The 20,965-nt window shown below is 45.9% G+C and overlaps 1 protein-coding gene across 3 annotated transcripts; it reads right to left on the bottom strand.

Annotated features, from left to right (window-relative positions):
• Positions 1-985: 985 nt before the first annotated feature.
• LOC149331977 (tubulin-specific chaperone E-like) lies at positions 986-20,859 on the bottom strand. Of its 3 annotated transcripts, none has more exons than XM_089556968.1 (14): positions 20,543-20,859; positions 19,040-19,159; positions 17,117-17,201; positions 16,189-16,395; positions 15,253-15,441; positions 13,311-13,413; positions 12,697-12,872; positions 10,882-11,011; positions 10,017-10,166; positions 9,106-9,253; positions 8,091-8,153; positions 7,358-7,417; positions 6,303-6,394; positions 986-5,298 (listed from the first exon to the last, which is right to left on the bottom strand). In XM_089556968.1, exons 2-14 carry the CDS (start codon positions 19,137-19,139, stop codon positions 5,209-5,211), a joined length of 1,593 nt encoding a protein of 530 aa, XP_089413094.1. In that variant the 5' UTR covers positions 19,140-19,159; positions 20,543-20,859; the 3' UTR covers positions 986-5,208. The 3 variants fall into 3 exon arrangements, with proteins under 3 accessions (XP_089413094.1, XP_089413095.1, XP_089413096.1); XM_089556969.1 differs by lacking the exon at positions 20,543-20,859 and adding an exon at positions 20,310-20,459; XM_089556970.1 differs by lacking the exon at positions 15,253-15,441.
• Positions 20,860-20,965: the final 106 nt, after the last annotated feature.

Genomic DNA, 20,965 nt, shown 5'->3' with positions numbered 1-20,965 from the left:
GATATGTATGCTACAGAAATTCAGCACTCAAACCCATGAACACACAGAGCAAAGACGTTTTATAGTTGCAAAGCATAGTTGATTTAGCTTCGGCAGCAAACACCAAATGTCACAGTTCTTGCGCATTCCACAAGACAATGTTGAGAAATGGAAGAGTAGCACGTTTCAGCAGCAGCAACTGATGCCACAGTCCTACGTACATGCCTCAAAAGGAATGGTGCAGCTGTTTCGTGCGTGTTTCAAGTATTCAAGGGCACTCTGTTCACCTAAACAGAAAACAGCAGGCAGATACTTTGTTCACCCACTGCCAGGAGCTACATAAAACTTCATCGTAGATGAGCCGGAACAATGCGACTGAATAAACTGGCAGCTACACCATGAGTTCTTGTAGATTATTAATGATACACCAGGTGTAGGAAGCCTAAATTCCGTGAAAGAATAAAAATAAATAAACAAACTGCCAGCACTAGCACGAAGCATGACAGCATTACCAGCTGCATAATGTTGCAAGCCGCTATGCACTTTTCAAACAGCTAGTACGACAGCCATAAACTGTGCATCAAATCACAGCTTTTTAAAACCACCTCTTATCATTGTGCGAGTAGATTCCAATATACCTAACTTACAAAATCACCTTTTTTGCTGTTTTAATATTACCGCATAATCTCTTTAAAATATACCTGGCAAAAGTTCCTGCCCTTCACAAGAGAAAGAACTGTCTGCACATGGTCGCTGCGTGGTTTCGAAGTGTCGCAAACACAGACTTTTCTGAATGCCCCAAAAAGAAAGCGACCAGCCAGATGTCAGGCAAGAGCTCTTTATAGAACTTTATAGAGCTCTTTATAGAACCACAGACTTTTCTGAACGCTCCAAAAAGAAAATTACCAGCCAGATGTCAGGCAGGAGCTCTTTATAGAACTTTATAGAGCTTTTTATAGAACCACACTTTTCTGAATGCTCCAAAAAGAAAGCGACCAGCCAGATGTCGGGCAAGAGCTCTTTATAGAACTTGAAATGTGCGTTAGTTATTACACAAGTTACACATAAAATCAGATGTGCGTGCAATGCCTGTCATAGTAACATTTAATAGGACTGACACAGTCCGCATTACAAGATATGAAGAGAGGTGTCCCACACGCAATGTTTGGGGCAATTCTGCATCCACATGAATGCAGTGTGCTACGCACAACCATGGGAACACACCTGAAGTTTCAGCTTACTGCAACTAGTGTCCACAGGCTGCAACAATGCAATGCACAGCAGCAGAAATGACAGCAGACAAGCTCTGCACCGTCAGAACACCGGGTAAAAGCGACAGCAGTTTTGCCCCAACCACCCATGTGGTGGCAAAACTACAATTTGCATGTGAGCGTCCTGTTTGCAGCTTTATTGGTCATGAAACTTCCACGCTCCGACCCCTCCACCGCTGAAGTTTTGCACACGGACTGAATCAGACACTGCAAGATGGCGCTAGCGTCGGAAGGCAGCAAGGTGCGATCCTTGCATGAAAGAATTCTTTCCCAAGGAAAAAGACTGCACAAAGAGTTCACACACTGACTCAACAGCCAAAGTGAGGGCCGCACTCCCAAATTTTAGAAACTAATAAATTTTCACCTGAGGAGGCTTAGTGATTATGGCGCCGAGCGCCATAATCACTAAGCCTCCGCGGCTCTCTTTTTCTCACGCACTCTCTCTCTGCACATTCTGGCTAACCATGATTTCAGCCATTACCGGTAGTGCCACCCAATAGGCTGCCTTTACTCCCTGGACCAAGCACAAGGCACACTAATCTGAGAATAAAAATCTTTTAAGACTATAGAATCCCTACTGGAAAACCAGGAAACTTGCAATTACCATGAAAATCGAACCTATACACAGCATCCCTGCAATGCTTTTTAAAATCTCAGTTCCTTGAAAGCAGAAAAATATTCTCTTTAAAACAGATTTCAGTGCCCACTGAAGAAGCCAGTCGTTAATTTTTGCTCTCCAGTGCAAGCGTTCTTGCCGATACCACGACAGGGCTAAAGTGTGTGAGCACCACCTCTTCTCCATGCTTTTCCTCACCAATAATTACAAGAAAGCGCTAGTTTCATAAAGTTGAGTATATAGTGGGATACAATAAGGCCTTAGTCGCTTTGGGACGTTAAACCCCACAAAACCAAACCAATAAGGCAATGAGCTTATTGATTCATTTTTCAAACAGAAAGGCCACAATTTCGACACAAGTTGCCTACCTAGTGCTTTTCATCTGTGTTCTGCGGCACAACAATAGCTTGATGACCTCTGAGGCTATGTGCACACTATTGGAAATGTATTGGCAAATGCCGCTCCTACAAAGGACCCGAGTGATACCATCCGTTTCCAATATTGGGCCGATTACCAGTGCTGCTTGGGTGGCGTACCAAGCTCTTCCATAGCACAAGGCAGAAGTTCCATGACCAGTAGGAAAATATAAAAAAAGTAACCTGTTCTAGCTGAAATTCATCAAAAAAAAAGGGAAACAGACATAGACACAAAGTGGCACAAGCGTTTGCTCACACGGACACTGAAAACTTTAGAAGAAAATGAGTTTCAAAGAAATAAGCAACAAAGCACATCTGTGGCATGTCCGACCATTAAAAGAAACACGTGTGATGCACGCTAATGCGACACCGCTTGCCGTGTGGCTCAACATTTTTTTTTACAAAACCTTCACACAGAAAAAGTGAAAAAATGTACCAGACTACCTCGCTAACGAAAATTGATGTAAAGAATGAAATGCTTTATTCCTGCGGTATCTGCATTGGCCGCGGAATCAAGGGCAGGTGTTCAGAAGAATGAGGCCGCTCAGAAGTCTAAAAAAAAAAAAAAACTGGTGGACATACACAGTCGATCCCGGATATATGGAATTATCGCTTATATCGAACTGTCACAGTATCCCCTTGAAAATCCCGTGCAAAAGTATAGCAGTGCTGTTTGCGTTTATAGAACTCCCGTTATACGGAACATTCGATGTATCGAACTGCGTGCCGTGCCCATGCAAGTCGCACTTCTGTTACCGGTGCTTCCGCGATCACTTTTTGAGCACAAAGCCGGGTTTGCTGCACGGCCTTAGGCACCTGCTGGTAGTGAGGTGAACATGAAGTGTGCTTGAAGGTGGCCTTCCATTTGGCATGCCTCTTTTCAACGTGACGCTGCTGTCGTGCAGAGAAGCTATCATTCGGTGCACCGATTGTCATGCGGTGAAGCCAGCCCAGCTGACCAAAGGCTTGCAGCGGCACTCGTGTGGCCTGCTTTGCTGCAGATCAGCTATACTTTAATTTTAATTGAGATATCATCGTGTTTACAGTGTACCAGTAACAGAATTAGACCTCCTATGATCGGCGGCGGCTTGTTCCAAAGCACCGTCCACTGCGGTTTTGATGCAAAGTGGACTAGGCCTAGCGACAGCCAGTGAGTGGTGTGCCTGTACATCGCATTCACACTTCTCAGTTAGAGATAAACTCATCTGTTACTCCTTTTTGTATGTCAGATTATATCAAACTATTTCCCAATCCCTTTCAAGTTCGACATATATGGGATCGACTGTAGTTGCCCATTACTTGACAGCTGTCAACATAGTTTTCTCCCACAATGTGCTTTTGGAAAGAACAAGCGTTAGCTGACCAGTTAAGTTACATGCAATAAATGCAGGCACCAGTTTTGAAGGGGCTTGAATGCAAAGTTCCAAGGCTAGACTTGAGTTCACATTCATATTCTGTTGAAGTTTTTACACAAATTTCCACAGATACTAGAACTACGAGTTAAACGTCATCACCGTCGTTAACATCATTGGTCTAGTGAGGACCAACGTAGGAGAAGGGCTTCTCACAATGCACTCCATAATCACCTGTCCCATGACATTCGCTAACAGAGTTCAAAGCACAGCGCAAAAGCCATTTCATTCTAGAAAAAGAAAATAACAAAACCTAAAGCAATATTACGAGCAAGAGCTTTTGACACATTTCGTGACTAATTCGAGATAGCTGCCCCTTTTCCTTCAACCTGGGCCCGTATTCTAAGTTGCGTCACTTCGAAAATGTCCCTTTCAGTGACACCTAATCCGCCAGAACGCCGGAAGCGGATGCGGAAGTTCAGCTTTGCAGCATCTGCGGCGTTTCGACCAGTCGGGTGTTGCCGAAAGAAATTAAGTTAGAAAATAGGCTCCGCTTTGCGAATAATTGTTTCAGCCAAGTGACGACTCAGACCTTTGTCTCTTGACAGTGGGCTGGAGTAGATACAGAGGTTATCAGCAAGTGTTGGGATTTCTTGGCTGCTCAACTGCAGATATCTTTTCCGTGGCTGACACCACAAGCGAGAATTCCGCACGCAGAGATCGATCGCAGTTGCACATATGCCTTAATGCCTCACTGCAGTCAGCCAACTAATTTTTGTAGATGCCGAAAATTCAGGCATCTCAATTATTCAAACAGTTTCCATGGAACAATCTGCAACACCACACTGTTATTGGCCGGCTTTTTTTTTGGACTAACTGATCAAAACTTTTTTGCCCATTCACTTCAATGCTGAAAAGTCAATCCATGGCTATGAAACTTACTGGCAGTTGCGTGAAGTTGAAACCGTAGAATGAGTAAAGATCACCTCTGACTTATGTAGGCTATATGCTGCCAGCTTACATTCTTAAAAGCTTTGTTTCGACGGTACCTTCAATGCCTCCAAGTTCACTTTGGCAAAGCACTGAACACACTACGGTCTAATTTCGAGCAAGGCTACAACAAGCAAACAACACACGACATTGATATTAGGCAGTTGAAAGATGACGCAGCAAAACCTTCACAGAAGGTGACTGCACAGAGCAAGGCGCGAAAGAGCACACATTTACCTAACACTCATGAGGGCCGCTAATGATACAAGGAACACTGTTAAAACATACAAATTAATATATATATTTTTTGCTTTGCGATCAAAAAGCTGCTTGCAACGTGGGCACGGGAAACCCGTGGACCTCGTGGCTGCAACACCACAGCAAGTCAACGCTGAACGGCAGCAGGTGTCGACATACCAGCCGCGTCGAGCCACGCCAATCGGGAAGATGGCGCTGAATCGCTGCACTGTGCCGAGCACTGACACACTTACGAACACCCGTCAGTCGCAGGTTTAAATCGCACAGCACGAGCACAGCGGCGATATCGCAGTGAGCAGTCCAGCGCGGAGGTGAAAGCACCGTCATTACCAACGCACGTAGATGCGACTTCCGTCGGTGATGCCGTAAAAACCAAGGTTGCAGCGCTCCTTGTTGAGCACAGACTCCTTCCCTTCCTAAATGAGAGAAAAAATATGAGAGAAAATGGAACTCATTTAAGGCAGAAAAGTCAGGTTCTGCCGCAACGAGGCAGCTGTACACACATTAAAAGAAAGACCAGCAGCAAAGACACACACCACCTGCTTGCAAGGACAGCTTGCGTACGGACAAGCCTGTGCCACTACAATGCGCTGTTATGCAGACTTCTTTACTTCTCTGTGGTAGAAGACCGAAGTTTAGGTAAAAGACTGAACGATGAAACTTTAGTGGCTAGAATGACAGCTGAGCCAGGTGCAAGCGCTTCAGGAAAGCTGGCCAGCGCTATAAACGGGCCGAGCCTATTTATAGCCCATTTAAAACAACAGCAACCTGAAGGTTTTTAATGTGACAGCATTAAAAACCTCATCTCAGTAAAAAGCCTAGTGGCATCGGTTCGTTATAAAAATCACTGTGTTCTGACGGAGGCATGACATAAAAGAAAAGAAAAAAACTTTAAAAACCACAGACGCGAGCAAGATTCGAACTCGCGGAGACACAAAAAGATCAGTTTTCGCTGGCCGTTGCATCAGACCACTACGCCAACACCACACTCTAACATTCAACGTGTCAAACTGCCAGCCTCTCACGCCGTGCTTTGGATGCTGGTGAGCAAATCAGTCCAAAAGCAAGAGAGCGTCGGCACAAGCAGGTGCAAGCCCAAGTTAAAACACGTGCCCAACTTAGTGGCAACAAACAAAGATGCACAGAAGCACTCTCTGACTAAGACGTATCAAATCACATGGAACAGCAGGAGATTTGAACCAAGAACTTCAGTTATCATTACTGTGAATGAACTCGGTAATAAAAAGTCAGTGCTATCACCTTGTCAACGGGTGATGGTTATTACACAACCTTAAAATTTTTGTCAATGACCAGTAAATACCAATACCAATGTGCCAGAGACACCCTCACAAATTGTTAAGTGCCACCACAGCCACCGAGGCACCCCGGTGGGTGAGCGCCGACACCACCACTCACTCACCTCAAGAGATGCGAGGGAGAGGCAGAAGCGACTTCCCTTACGTGGGAACAGCTGTGTCACCAGGGCCTTCAGTTTCTCCACAGACATGGACACTGGACGGAGACAACACGGGGAAAGAGGAACAAGGGAACGCGGAGGGAAACGGAGAAATCAGAGAGGCAGTTACTCGAGGCCTCATGCAAGACATCAACTAGTGCGCGTCTAAGCAGAACATCATCATCATGTGCAAATGCACAAATACCACGAGACTGAACAGCACAGACACAAAGTACAGCGCAGAAATGAAGAGAGCTTCTCTCTACAGCTCAGGATAAGCCCGTCTCACCCGAGGCTCGCTTTGCTTTTTCTAGTGGCAACCTTGCACATGCACGGATCGGACATCCGCCAACAGGACCGCCACATTCACTGAGCGCAACTGACTGCTGAGGGCGCAGAAATGCCTCTCTCCCCTTTCGTGTGTGCTTTCTTTTTCTCGTGCTTTATCGTCCCGTCTCATCGTGAATGTTCCCTTGCTAACTAAGGAGGTTACTTGACGGTTGCCTTGCAACTTGCTGGAGAGCAATGAAGTCTCCTTTGAGTAGAAGACTCGTGTTTGTACCCTCTGGCCTGAACTCGCCATCGTGGCGACTCGTCGCACCATGAACTGGCATCACAGCTCGTCGTTAGAGCTGGCACACAGGCGCTAGAAGGCAACTACCACATCTAGCCCATTGAATGTTATTACACGAGTAACCCCCCTGAGCATAACAATAGATAAGAATACGTTCAGTGAAACTATATACACACACAACAAAAAGGAACATAAAACGATCACTGTGATATCGACGGTTAATCTGCAGGCTCTAAGGCTAACAGTCTTTCGAGTCTTATGTGGATACATAAGACCTGAAAGACTGTTAGCCCTGCCACGCATGTCTTGCAACATATGTCTCAGCCTATATCTCAATCACCAGACAGACAGCTAAGCTACATGAGCTGGCTACATGACCAGCTGATCTATACCCGGCATTAACTGAAATTGCATTGACAGTGTGCGGACTACTGAAGGTACTTACATGGCACGCGCTTCTTAATGGGACCCCGGTCAGGCTCCTGGGGTGCGTGGATTTCGACGGCTGTGGGTGGGACATATTGTCAAGGAGCAGCACAGTCACACTGAACTCCTAAAAGCAACACGGTCTCAATGATTGGGCTACCGGAGACTGATGTTTAGGGGGGGCCTTGAAACACTCACTTAAAAGTGCACACCTATGTCATAGGCTAGCAAAGCCAACAGCATGCTAGCTCTTTTTAGTCCTCCAACGGAGGCATTTAGGATCATGCAAGACATTTGAGAGAAAAAAAAATTTCCACTTACTGTATACTTTTAAGCTAAACCTCCACATTCTCCACTATTTTCAGAACTATTTTCAGAGGCAGATTTCACCACCAGAAATTTTTTTTGGGGGGGGTCTTCAGCATCCGTGCTTCGAAACAAGAAGTGACTTTACAATTGCTCTGATGTTAGAACTTCCAATTATTATGGCACTTCTGACAATTTTGTACATTCCAGTAAAAAATTAAGGGTTGGTGCTTAGCATTCTAAGCTTAACTGGCTTTCTTGAGGCATGCATTGACTATTTAGATGGAAAAATGTCAGTTTTTAATCAAGATAACGAAGCCCACCTAAGAGGGTTAAAGAAGTGGCTAAAAAGGTACATGTGGACATGCTGTTCGTGTTACAGAGGCAACGGCTCTCTATGACACAAGTAAGAGCCATCATGCAACGAAACCAGACAAAAAGGATACTGATGACTCCCTTGTTTAACACTGGCACCTTGCCATCTGGGACAGTTTCTGGTGCTCCGTAAGCTGGAAGCAAGACGAGGAAAAGAACAAATATACAGTGAACCAGAGCTCAAACTCAGAAGAATGCACCCATATTCTAGAATAGCCACTTTCAAAATTCTGAATGCAAAAAAAACCCGACAAATTACAAAAAGTGAGTGTGCCTATTCGCACTGGTTTATATTCAAACTTGGAAAATTGTTTCTTGTCTGTTCAAAGCCCAAAACCATGCTGCATTAATCAAACAAGTACCACACAGCAAGTACCTCATGCTGTGAAATTTGTTCACTACATAGCAGAACTTTTTGCACCTCCTTCTCTGCATTCTGTGGGTTTTTTTTTTTCTTCCTGAACTCGAACAATGCCTGGCAGAGTCGGAGTGACACAAGTAACATTTTTACGAGCACACAAAGCGCTGCCAGCTATGTGCGAAACACAGCATCCAAGGTGCGACCTAACCCGAGAGCACACAATTCTTCTCTCAATGCATATACTCCTCAATTAAAAGACTACAACAACACTGAAAGTCACCCTGGGAAGTCGAAACGCTTTCGAAAAGCATGTGACATGACCAATAGAGCATGACAGAGCATGACCGACAGAGCGAATTGAAATAACTCAATGGATACAGAAATCTAGAAGCCCAGGTCTTGTAATCGAGGTAATCGAGGTTCAGCTACGCTCGCATGCACAACAATCTACCTCTGTTCACACTCTACACCATCAAGTTTTTGCATTCTGGCATAAACTTCCTCGCTGCAGCCTAAAACCAAGAAAGCACAGGTGCAGAATGCAGATTACTGAGCACAAAAATTCATACACTGACCACTTCAAGAACTCTCTACAAGCACACCCGTGTATGATTAATGCCCCTAATTTTCTGTGGCGGAAAGTTTTAAATTCGACGAAGTGCGAACAAAGAATCTGCAGTATTCATCAAGAAGCCAGTGTCATGCATCAGAGCAGAGGAACCTACTCTTCAAGAGGCTGAGGAACCTGGGATGTTCACGGAGGAACTCCGTGCTGGGCGTCCCTCCATCCGCAGTTCCACCACACTGGACCCACATCGGAAAGAAGCGGTTCACGTAGTAGATGCCTGCCTCGCGCCGCTCATCTCTCGTCACCTGGGCGACACCAAATGAACTTGAGACAGAAATCCAAATGTACTTAGACTCTAAACAAAAAGTTGTTTCTATACGTCTCTCTCTCCTTTCTGCACAAGAGGGGGGAGGGGGAGCATGCAATTCAGTGACGATGTGGCCTAACAAATGTCAGCTTTTGAGCTGCACACTCACTATGAACTGAACTGAGAGCAGTTAGCACAAGCAGCACAGAGAGGTAATCAGAGTGTGGTTTGTACCATATGCACAACAACCTTTCTGAACTTCATTCGCAGGAGAAACGGTGTTCAAGTGAGGGTATGGCCCAACAAATGTCAGCTTTTGAGCTGCACACTCACTCTGATCCAAACTGACAGCAGTTCGTACAAGCAGCACAGAGAAGTAATCAGGGTGTGCCCAGTGGGCACTGAACCTCTCCTGGACATCCTGCGGACATCCTGAACATCCGTAGGACGTCCAAGGAAGTTTCAATGCCCATTGGGTGGTTCATACTACATGTACAACACCCTCTCCGAACTTTATTCACAGGAGAAACAGTGTTCGGTGTGGTTCTTTAGCAAGAAATTTATAGTTCAAGGAGAATGCTCACACCAGCCAGCTTCCAATATGCTAGCCGTAGCCAAGAGGTGATAATGAAGGCACAAAGAGAAAGAAACTGCCCTCTCAACCGGGGGTATTTTGAGCCCCCCCCCCTGATTAGCTGAGCAACAAGGCAAGCTGAGCAACCATCCTATGCTTTCCATCATAACCGTCAAAGCACACTCACCGCCATCCGATCGAGGAGCTGCAGCCGTCCCAGGAGCGAGATGACGAGACAGCGCGTGACATGCCGCCGCTCGCGAACGGTCACGGGGTTGCCCTTCACCACCAGGTCCTCCAGCCGGGCAAGCTTGTTCAACTCCGCTATGCTCACCCACTGGGTGGTGGAAGAAGGAACAGCAACACTGAGAGTTACCCCGCATCTTTTCCTTTCTTCTCACCATTATTCTCTGCGATAATACGTCAAATCGCAAATAAGACATGTTTCACTGAACACTGAACAGACAAGTCCTCTTATCAAAACCTTGGAAAGCATCCCGAGGGTTTCCCCTGCCTTGTTCACATTGTGCGTAAGCATAGCTTTGTTATTCAAACATCTGCACCCAAGTTATTACTCATAAGTAACAAGATGACAATTACTACTACATATCCATCCCTCTCCCACTAATTTATAGGCATAATAAATCATGCATTGACATTGAGCTAGGTAAAATATGCGTGCTGTACACCTGTTCCTGCCTGTTCTGAAAAGGCATGTCTTTATTTAAAAGACCTGGGATGTCATCCTGCCTTACATCACCTTTGCCTACAACACCGCAAATATGACTTAAGCTACCTGTCATCATGTTTGAAACTATAGTATACACGGTTCAATTTGCAACCAAATTCTATTATTTGTATTCACTCTGCAATAAAAAATTTGATATTCAAACACCCGCAACTTTTATCGTCTTCGCAAACTTATAAAAGCTCCGTTTTCAGCGGATGTAGCTTCTCTGACATTAGAATGTGGTAACCTATGGACAGCTCTTGAAAGCAGCATGTGCCACGCACACGACGGCACACAAGGACACGTGACGCACCCCACTCACCTCTTTGAGCCGGTTGTTGTGGAGGTTCAGGACAACCAGGTTGGCAAACAACGGCGTCTTCTGGCCCGGAGGCGTTTCCGGGAACGAAACACTCGTCAGATCACAGTCGGCCAGCGTCAGGCTTTTTAACCTGAAAGAAACAAAAAAGGAGTGAAAAAAAATTAGAACAAAAATTACTAAATTGAATTCATTCAAAATTAACTAGGTCATGGCTTGGTCAAAACATTTGGCGAGAGCTGTGGTATCCCTCCATTTTTTCCCCTTTCTTCTTCTTCTCTCTCTTGGCTTGGCTTTTGAATTGGCTTGCGGACTTCAACAACAGGCTTCAGTTACATGGCCTTCTTCCTCTATTGCTTTCTCTCCTCCTCTCTCTTGGATTGGCTTCTGTCTTCTTTGTTTTCGTCTCCTCTTCTCTCTAAACCGGGCTAATGCTTTGGCTTAGCAGATTTCTCTAACCTCAATGGACTTCAGTAGTATGGCCTTCCTTTCTGCCTTTCTCTTCTTCTCTCTTGGCTTGGCTCCTGATTTGGCTTGCCTTGGCTTGAGGAATTCTATGACAACTTCTAAAGCGGGCCTCAGTTACATGACCACTCAGGGTGGGGCTCCACTAACAGCTCTCGCCGCAAAAGAAACAACACATGCATGCACACATCAGAAGCCCTCTTCACATAACACACAACATGATGTAAAATAACCAGTGAACCAGCTCAACCACAGGTTCAGTGAAATGAAAGGCTGGGCTCCAGTTCTCTGCTTGTTTGATTAACTAAGGCGCAACAATTTAACGGCTATGCAGCACACAAACAATCCACATGCCAATCACTATTCCGAGTGCGGGGAAATTGACAGGCAGGTCAGATTCACCGGGCAGAAAATTTATAAACACAGCATTCTGCAAGTTCTGCACAGCAAGTTCAATGAAACTAAGTGAACTAACCAGCTAAACTATAATCCATTTACTTCACGATCATTTGACTTCAATTAAAAATAGGATTTCCAGTAGCAGAACCAAAAAAACGAAGTGACCAGCAGAGGCAGTAGAAGTAGCCGAGCCAGAGAGAACTGCGGCTTCTGGATTTCCGATCCCAAACAGGATGCAGCAGTCATGTCAGAGGTGACACAGCCTAGTGTTCTTTCACAGCACCAGATGGTGCAAAGCTACCCCTATTCAGTGCAAGCAAGTTTTCTGTTCCCCATAACGCTGTGTTCAGGGCAGCTCAAAGAAAGAAAATGACTTCACTCACGAGTACACAGATCAAGGCAGACCAAGTGTAGAACAGAAGGAAATTCAGTAAACAGGTGACGTGCTCAATAAACACAAATAAGTGTTCTACATGATGCTAAGGAGTAGCCAAAAAGCTTTTTTGAAAAATTAAAATGAAGTATTTCATTTTTTGAGGCTTGAACAATGTGTTTCAGGACTAAGTGTCACCACTGAAAGTTGATGATATATGCAATATTTTCTCCTGCTTCACCTTAGACCAGGGGTACAGCGCATTCAGTTGCAGCGTCAAGGCACTCCACGCTAAATAGGCAAAAGAGCCAAGGAGACCCAGAAGCTTTGGGCCTTCAAAAACACGCAAGGTATAGTTAAATCAACAGAAAATAAGAGAATAGGGGGGCTAGAGAATTTGTGGAGGAGACCGATACGAAAAAGCGTGGAAGTTAAATTGGTAGTGTCCGGAATTACGCTTCATGGGAAGGTCACAAGTGTCACCATTGCATTTTATAATATCACAGCATTCTCTGCACGTATTAACTATTGGTCCACAGCACAAATTCGGCACCATTTGTACATTCAAGCAAGTCATTCACCGTGGCAAATGGCCCAGGTTGCAGACCGTCTCCCACGAGGAGATGGGGTTGTCCTGGAGTGAGAGGTGCTCCAGCTGCTGGAACAAGGTGTCCGGCGGAGGCGACAAGATGCTGATGCCGTTGAGGGACAGGACAAGGTCCTCAACCCAGGGCCACATCTCTGCACATCGCAGCGCCTAGAGAGGTGGAGGAAGTAGCAGCCATAAGGATCACAAGAAAAAAACAACTAACCCGTTGGAAAATTTACGGAGACTGAACCGTCCGTTGAAAAACGGATGGTTCCGTCTCCATCACGCCTGCCACTACACACAAGTCCCAAGGTGCACGGGCTACACTGCAGCACGCAATTCAGGCTTGAGTAGGGCTACTTTGACCGCCATTTCCTGTGCTGGTCGACAAAGCTCCCTTCAGGCCCGTAGCATCCAAATTAGCGGGCATCTGGCGCCATAGACTTCCATGGGCATTGTCTAGGACCGTGCCAGCAGTTCAAATTTCATGGATTTTCTAATTAACAGGGTCGAATTAACAACCTTTTAATGTATCAGACTGCCTCGCCTTGCAAGTGTCACCTCAAGGAGGCTTCAGTGCACGGGAAAAAAGCAGCTGCCACTCACCTGATCCCAGCTGTAACCGACATCCCTGAGGACCATGAGTCGAATGGACCTGAAGCACTCGCGGAGTTCTGCAGGTTCCTTTGGTATCTCCAGGGTGTTCTTACTATGAGAGAGAGAGAAAAAAAAGAAAAAAAAACAAGTACCCCACTTCAGCTTCTTCAGGAGTTTTGAGAGACCGCACCATCAACTTTTTGGGTTATGCAGGGCCCACACACAGCAAGCTAGCATCTGAAAGAGGTGCACTGCTATCTTGCCAGGCACAGCAATCTAATTAAACATTATTAATTATGAATTACACCTTACAGGCTTAGTAGAGCATCAGGTCAGGGGGTTGCATAGCAATAATAAACACAAAATGGGGAGGCTAACAAACCACATGCTAAAAAAAAAAAATGTGGAAAGTAGAGAAAGTGCATCCCCATACAATGATGGAAAAGAACACAGGTTTCATAGAACAAAAACAAAAGGCGCATACATCGGTATACAGCAACTAAAAAAATATTAAGGCCACTTGCCATGCTCCCAACGGCACCTCCAACCCTCACAACCATGCCCGAGTTCCACCTGCCCTTTACCAAGCTTCCGTTCTCTGGGCATCTACTCTGTGACTTCGGCTAAAAAATTCACACAGAACAGGTGCACCATCCATGCACATGGCCTATGCAGCACCTATGCTTGTCCTGTACATATAGTCTCTCTTTGGTCAACTTAACATCCAGGGCTTTGGTCAACTTAACATCCATCGTCAACTTAACATACAGGGCTTAACAGCCAGAAGTTCAAATGTGGGTTATGAGAGACACTGTAGAGGAGGGCTCCGAATTGATTTCAACCCCCTTCGATAATCGAAAAAAAAACAGCAGTGCTCTCTTCTCAACAATGTGATACCACCTAGACCTGCAATGCACTCTTCCGGTTAGGCCTTATATTATAAATCCTGCACATTACAAGCAACGCCCAAGTCCCATTTCCCCACACAATTCCAGCCAACATATCGTCCACTCACGTCTGTTCTCCAATCCACACTGCTCTCTTTCCACATCCTAAAACGCTACACCTACTCTTTTTTCATTCAACTACTCACTGCACTATACCTGCCGTTCAAGTGCTGTACTACGCCACAATTTGAACAGAGCTGAAATTTCACAACTAGCACACCCATTTTGAAAAATCTCTTTTTCCCACCCACTGCGGTGGCTCAGTGGTTAAAGCGCTTGTCTACTGAGCTGGAGTACCCGGGTTTGAACCCAACCGCGGCGGCCACGTTTCGATGGAGGCGGAATGCAAGAGGCGCCCCTGTGCTGTGCCATATCAGTGCATGTTAAAAATCCCCAGGTGGTCGAAATTGTTGCAAAGCCCTCCACTGCAGCACCTCTTTCTCTCTTTCTTCTTTCACTCCCACCTTCCTGTCTTCCCTTGGTGTGGTTCACCTATCCAGTTCAGGTGTCCACCCAGATATGCCAGACAGATACTGCGCCACTTCGTTTCCTCAAAAAACCAACAGACTAGATAAATCTGTTGAAGCTGAACAAGAGGCCAAGAATCCCGTCCTCATGGCGGCACCAAAACACAAGGATGGATGGAAAAGGAGGCGTTTAAGTAGCGCAGGATCACATGATGACGACCGGTGTAGCAAGTTACCTGGTTGAAGGGCGTAGATGCCAAAGGAGGATCTATGAAGTGCAGCTTTGAATGGCACGCTCTGGGCACGCTTACGACTGCCATGACTGTTCAATCCAGGCAGGCGTAAACCGGGTGCCGCTTGAGACTAGATTAATCTGTTGAAGCTGAACAACTAGTCTAAGAATCCCGTGCTCTCGGCGGCACCGAAACTCGACAATTTACCAATTTACTCTTCTGCCCAACCCAACCCGAGGTAACCCAGCTGTCACGTTTGAAGCCCACAGTTGACGAACATCGAGTCACGTGCTCTCCACCCCACCTGAGGTGCAGTGCTGACAGGTGGGGCAGCTGGCGGGCGACCTGCCCCACCTGCTCCCACGAGGACAGGAGGGTGTGGATGAGGCTCAGGCACTGCAGCTTGGGCACCAGGGATGCCAGCTCCCCATCGTTGCCGGGGCGGTCCACAGGCAGGTCATTCAGGGACACCTCACGGATGGTCTCCCCACGGCTGCACCACACAATGTGCAGACGGGGAGTGCTGTTTATACTCTCTCTTCCAGCAGTGGAAGCGACACGAGTCTTTCTTCCAACTTTGTAATCTGTTCAACTGTTTGTCCATTCAACTTGCTAGCACTAGGCCTATATCACACATTAACAACACACGAGGAGAGAAGAGTAGAGAAGACGAGCAGGCGTTAGGATAAGCACAAAAGAAACCAACAGTCCTTTAAACCAAGAAAAGCATGCAAAAATATTTCTGTATGTTTTGCGTTCTTAGAGAGGAAAACTGACTCAGTAATCATTTTAGATGGCAGACAATTTTACAGAGTAGAAGAAAAAAACAACGTGCCACCAGGAGGAGCCAAAACACCCAACCTCCACATGTTGCATGTGACGCTCCGCATGTGTTGCTCTACTAGCGGTACAGCGTCACAGCAGATATCTGGGGTTCGTAAGTTTGACCCTTTAGCAGTTGCACATTGTCTTTTCCTCTGCCCTTCAAACTGCTTCCCAGCTTAAATGAGTACTCAATTATTTTCTCTCCCTAACTAACAAAAAGAAACCTTGACAGTGACATTTCCTCATGCTTTCCTTGGTTTTAAAGGCTTCTGGTTTCTTTTGTACACATCCACCGTAGATGCAATCCATCTGGCTTATTATTATCAGTCTGGGATCTGGGATCGGGACAAAGAATGCAGGTCCCTGTATTACACTCCAATCAGCAACATACTGACCCAACCACTTCCAAACTCACCTGAGCATGGCGGTGATCTTCTCAGGGCCAACGAACTGAACCACCTGGTTCCTGGGGAACTCGTAGAGGAGCACATCCTTATCCTCATCCAGGCTGGGGCCCTGGAGTCCGGACAGGGTCGAGAAGTACTTCTCGCGCACTGCATCAGCAACGCTCAGCGTCTGGTCAACCTTCTGGGGCCGAATGAATGACCCTCCCGTCTCCGATCTGTGAACGCACAACAAAAAGGAAAATTTCAGGAAATGCTCTTGCCACATAAGAATGAAGGCTTTTACAATAAAAGTCTGACGACTAACTCGAAATAAACTGAAAGAAAATTGCTACCGCCCTGCACTAGTACTTCCTTTAACTATCTACACCCAAGAGGCACACTGCCAGAGGTGTTCAATTAAACCAGCCATGAAATTTCACTTCAAGACCTAGCAAACATTTATTTCACTTCAAGACATAGTAATCTTTCACGAAAAGTTATTTCAGAAACAAGCAGATGCACTTTCCACCAATAATTAACTCTGGAATTAATTACTGATGTCACTCTGAACACCAAGCAGTTAAGAGCAGTTAATTTCACTACCCATCGGTGGCACATCAATTAGTTATAAATCTCCCACAACCCTCATGTTTTGGACCATCGGTGTGCTGCCATTTAAGGGACATAAACAACTCATTTTAGTTGCATATTTCTTTCTTTCAAATGATGTCTACAGAACGCAAGCGTATTACAGCCAACCTCAAACACTCTGTTCAGGAACCCTTTAAGGCAAGTAGGGTTTGCCCAAAGCGTTGTTTTTGGTTTCACGACAGGTTGCAGCATCGGTACTAAATTACCATTTTGGCACCTTTGCGAAAAGAAAAATGTATTCGTTAGGGGGTTAACGAGCTCTGGATGTGTTACCGCACCATTTCATTGAACGCCAAGCCAGCTCACCTCGTGTGGAAATACTGGACGCCATTGTGGCAGCCGCTGTGCTTCCCACGGTTTGGGTCTTCCCATTCGATGCCAAGCCATGTACCTGCCACAACAACACATGGACATTACACACCTTCGTCACAACCATATTTTTCCACAGGAGCAAGCTGCCACTACTTAAGCCATAAGAAATGCCCACATGTTTTTTCCATCCCAAACCATGCTCTCAGTCAATTAATGAAATAATATAATGAGAACGTCCATGAGACAACAGAGCAAAATAAAGTTCAGTGAGTATGACATATATAAGGACTGAAGGAACACAAAATGCCACGCGAAATTTTAACATATTTTGTCTTTCACCTTGGCAGCCTTTTACATAACCAGCCTCTTTCTCTGTCTTTTTTATCATTTTCCTAGCGTTCGTGTGTTCACTGATATCTAGGATCATGAAAGTGAAAACTGGCCTTCGACAAAAACATCATGCCTTATGTGAACGATGCAAACTGTACAGCAGTCAAACAAGAACAGCATACTGTGGGCACTCTCTCTACCAAGTTTGCGTAATGTCAAAAGACACTCATTTGTGTAAATCTGATGAAATGGCAGGTTGCAAGTTCACGTCTTAAGAGAATAAGGATAAACTATTTGCATTTACTTCGCGAGAAACTGAACTGGATCAAACATGCACTCACTATTTCAGGCTTCCATGAGCAACAAAAATGAACCTTCAAATGTTCCTCATTCAGGGGCAGATTTACAGGAAGAGGTACCCCCCACCCAAACGAGAAATTTTACATGGGAAAACCACGCCGAACCCTACTTTTTGGACGGAAGAAAACCCCAAGAGATATATGGTTCAAATAAAGCCTTTTCCCCCCACAGATCACCCCTTTGAAGAAGGACCCATTAATCCTCCCCAGAACTCAGCCACCTCCTCCACCAAAAGACAGCAAAATTTTGTTTTAGCCAAACTCGACGAAAGTAATGCTTCAGCCATTCCACTTCCTGACCTGCTAAGTTACACACAAAAGAGCAAAACCTGTCTAATCTGACAGCTCACTGGAACTTCGTTATATTTCAACTTCAGAACAGCACAGCCAACAAAGCAACCTATCAAAAAGAAATTCAATTGTAAATTCTTTTGTGGCTGTAGACGAATACCACGGGGTTCTTCATGCATAACAATGTCTAACGCATCTTTTGAAAGAAGAAAACACTAAAGTGAAAATTTGGTGTCTATAGTACATTAATGACCTTAAAATTTCTGATGGCTGTTTTAGTCCCAAGGTCCCGTCAAGTTACTTCTTCCAAAACTGTGCGGTGAAAGGGGGACTCTGGTTTGTCTTTAAAATTTATTGCTTTCAAAACATCACCATTCTACTCATACCAGGCAATTAAGAGCCAAGTTGCTCAAATTTTATTGCGAGAATATTTGTAATTTTTATTTAAAAATGTGCTCCACCCCATCTGTATTTAAGTAAATGTGCATAACAAGATATTATTGATAGTTTTCGAAGGTACTGAGACGCACAGACCGGAGCATCATTTGTTATCGTCATAACCCAATGGGCACTAGCTCTCTTTTAGACGTCCCCTGGATGTCCTGAACGTCTGCAGGATGTCCATGGGAGTTTTGATGTCCATTGGGAAGCATTCACAAACATCAAAAATTTACTCAAACTTCCAGACCTGCAGCTGCAAAGTATTTCACAAGTGTTTGAAAGAACATACAGACATTAATAATATATTTCGATTAACACATAACAAAGCATAATTCCACACAGGTCTGGTGAGGGTATTGATGTTCTCACATTACACAAGAGCTCCAACCCCATAAGCCAGAGGGAGAAGACTGTTACCATAACACACTTTACCAGCCCTTAGGACTTTGTATATCATCTCCAAAACAGATAGGCCGCATAGGCGGACGCCACTTACCCTTGGTGTCCACCACAGGACCGCAGTATCGCACTACGCCATAGTGACCGTCGCAGGAGACGCGTGTGCCCACCGCCACTTCTTCGAGCTGCTCGCCCATGATCCGAGTTTAGCGCGCATCTGAAATAAACAGCAGCGAGCGAAATGGGTCACGCCTCGACTTGCTTTGCTTTGTCTTCTCAAAGTTCGCCTCTCTTCCGACCGCGAAAGTTTCCACCGCCACACTCGCACGGAGAGGTTGGAGCTCGGAAAACCGCGCCCCGACATGCGCGTGGTTTTGCGCCCATTCCTACCCCGGCAGGTTTTAAACGGCGCGCAACTAATCCACTACCTGATCCTAGAATGCTTTTACAGGATACTTTTACACCTGGTCTATTACAAGATCGCTAATCCGGACACGCACTTTACATTTTCCACACTTCTCATCGCCCGATAACTACCATAAGAACACGCTCTAGCTTCTACTATGGCCTTACCAACAACCGTCCAGTTTTGGTAGCGGAAAGTAAAACTCGCTACACACAGATGCATCCGGAGCTTTTTTTTTTTTTCTTTTTAACCGGTTAAGTAATGCAACGCAGTTGCGCGATGCTCATACTTTCTGTATGGCGCTCCACAACGTCCCGTCCGAAGATATGGAAGACTTCGCTGAGGCAAGTTTTGTCAATCTGCACACGTTAACGAAATTTTACAAGCCCGAATTCTTCCTGTAAGGTTCCTCATCCACCCTTTAAAAGCGCAATTTTGAAATGCGAAGCCGTCCTGGCGCAGGCAGGTACCGGGGAATGACGGCGAGATGCAGTGAAGCATGACTCAACTTCCCAGCCAGCACGACGCTCAAAGCGAGCCTGAAGGTTTCCTAAATATAACAGTGATCAACGCCTATCGAGCCAGTTTATGCGCGTGCATTACGATCGTGACGCAAAGAAACAATTATTTCCGAAACAATTGAATGGGCATGCATATTTATCGTACAAGCCGAATGACTTCCCGACCATCCAAATAAAGACAGCTCCGTTAGGTTCCCACGTTCGCGGAGAACGTGGGCGGGCTGTCGTGTCGATAAACTGACCAGGGGGGTTCAATAGCATTTCGGACACGGCGTGCGGTTAGCATAGGCGGTACGACTCCTTCACAAAACACGCACATTCTGTTTCGATCTAGCACCCCGATCGCTGCCGGGAAAGCGACTGCGAAAAGCACGTGAAACAAGTGCGGCAGACGCCAACGAAAGCAAACGCAAGACAAGACGACGGGGGGGCCAACCTACATTTTCCCGCGGAAACCGTCCAAAATAAATCGCAGCCGTCTGGGTTACCGGAGCGCCGTGTCAAGACATCACCCGGAACACACAGTGTTCCGAGACGAGACCGAAAGGGCCGCGGAGAAGCTTTGTTAAACGCTTGTAAACACGCGACGGATGCGCGGATATAAAGGAGACGGCGCTTTGTTGCGAAAGGCACAATGCGACAACGCATCATCACACGCCACAAAGGTACGCACAAGGTGTTATCCTCGGTTGTGTGAAGGTCGCCGTCCCCTGCTTGGGCGAGACGCAAAGCTTGGAGAGTCTCGAAACGTTCGTCCCTACTCCGAGCACCGCGGGGTTTAGGCTCTAGGCAGAGCCAGTTTCAGGACGACGCTGTCGTTCGCGGCGACGCATCTCCGACGCGTGCTTCCTGTTGAATGCGACCGCAGAGCGAAACTAATAGGCGCCGTGCCGAAGAACAAAGAGCGTGTTTACAAGGCATACAGCAAAGAAAGGACTCAACAGCTGAGCTAAAACTGACGGAAGTCAAGCACTCGCCGTCCTTGGTGCGACGACCGCGACCTCTGTAAACTCCGCTTGGCAACGCCACCTTAGGGCGCTAGCGATTGTGCGAATTCATGTGTTGCTCTCTAGTTTACTTTTGAGGTAAAACGAAA

Source organism: Amblyomma mixtum, chromosome 8 (assembly GCF_055824585.1).
Source record: "Amblyomma mixtum isolate Tamu chromosome 8, ASM5582458v1, whole genome shotgun sequence".
Classification (NCBI taxonomy): domain Eukaryota; kingdom Metazoa; phylum Arthropoda; class Arachnida; order Ixodida; family Ixodidae; genus Amblyomma; species Amblyomma mixtum.
This window is presented reverse-complemented; position numbering and strand designations above follow the sequence as displayed.

Excerpts from the sequence above, each read along its gene's own strand:
- LOC149331977 (XM_089556968.1), bottom strand. The coding sequence starts at position 19,139 with ATGGGCGAGCAGCTCGAAGAAGTGGCGGTGGGCACACGCGTCTCCTGC. Across the intron at positions 16,396-17,116 it reads GTCCAGTATTTCCACACGAG|ATCGGAGACGGGAGGGTCAT; the intron begins GTGAGCTGGCTT and ends GTGCGTTCACAG. Across the intron at positions 12,873-13,310 it reads TCGGTTACAGCTGGGATCAG|GCGCTGCGATGTGCAGAGAT; the intron begins GTGAGTGGCAGC and ends CCACCTCTCTAG.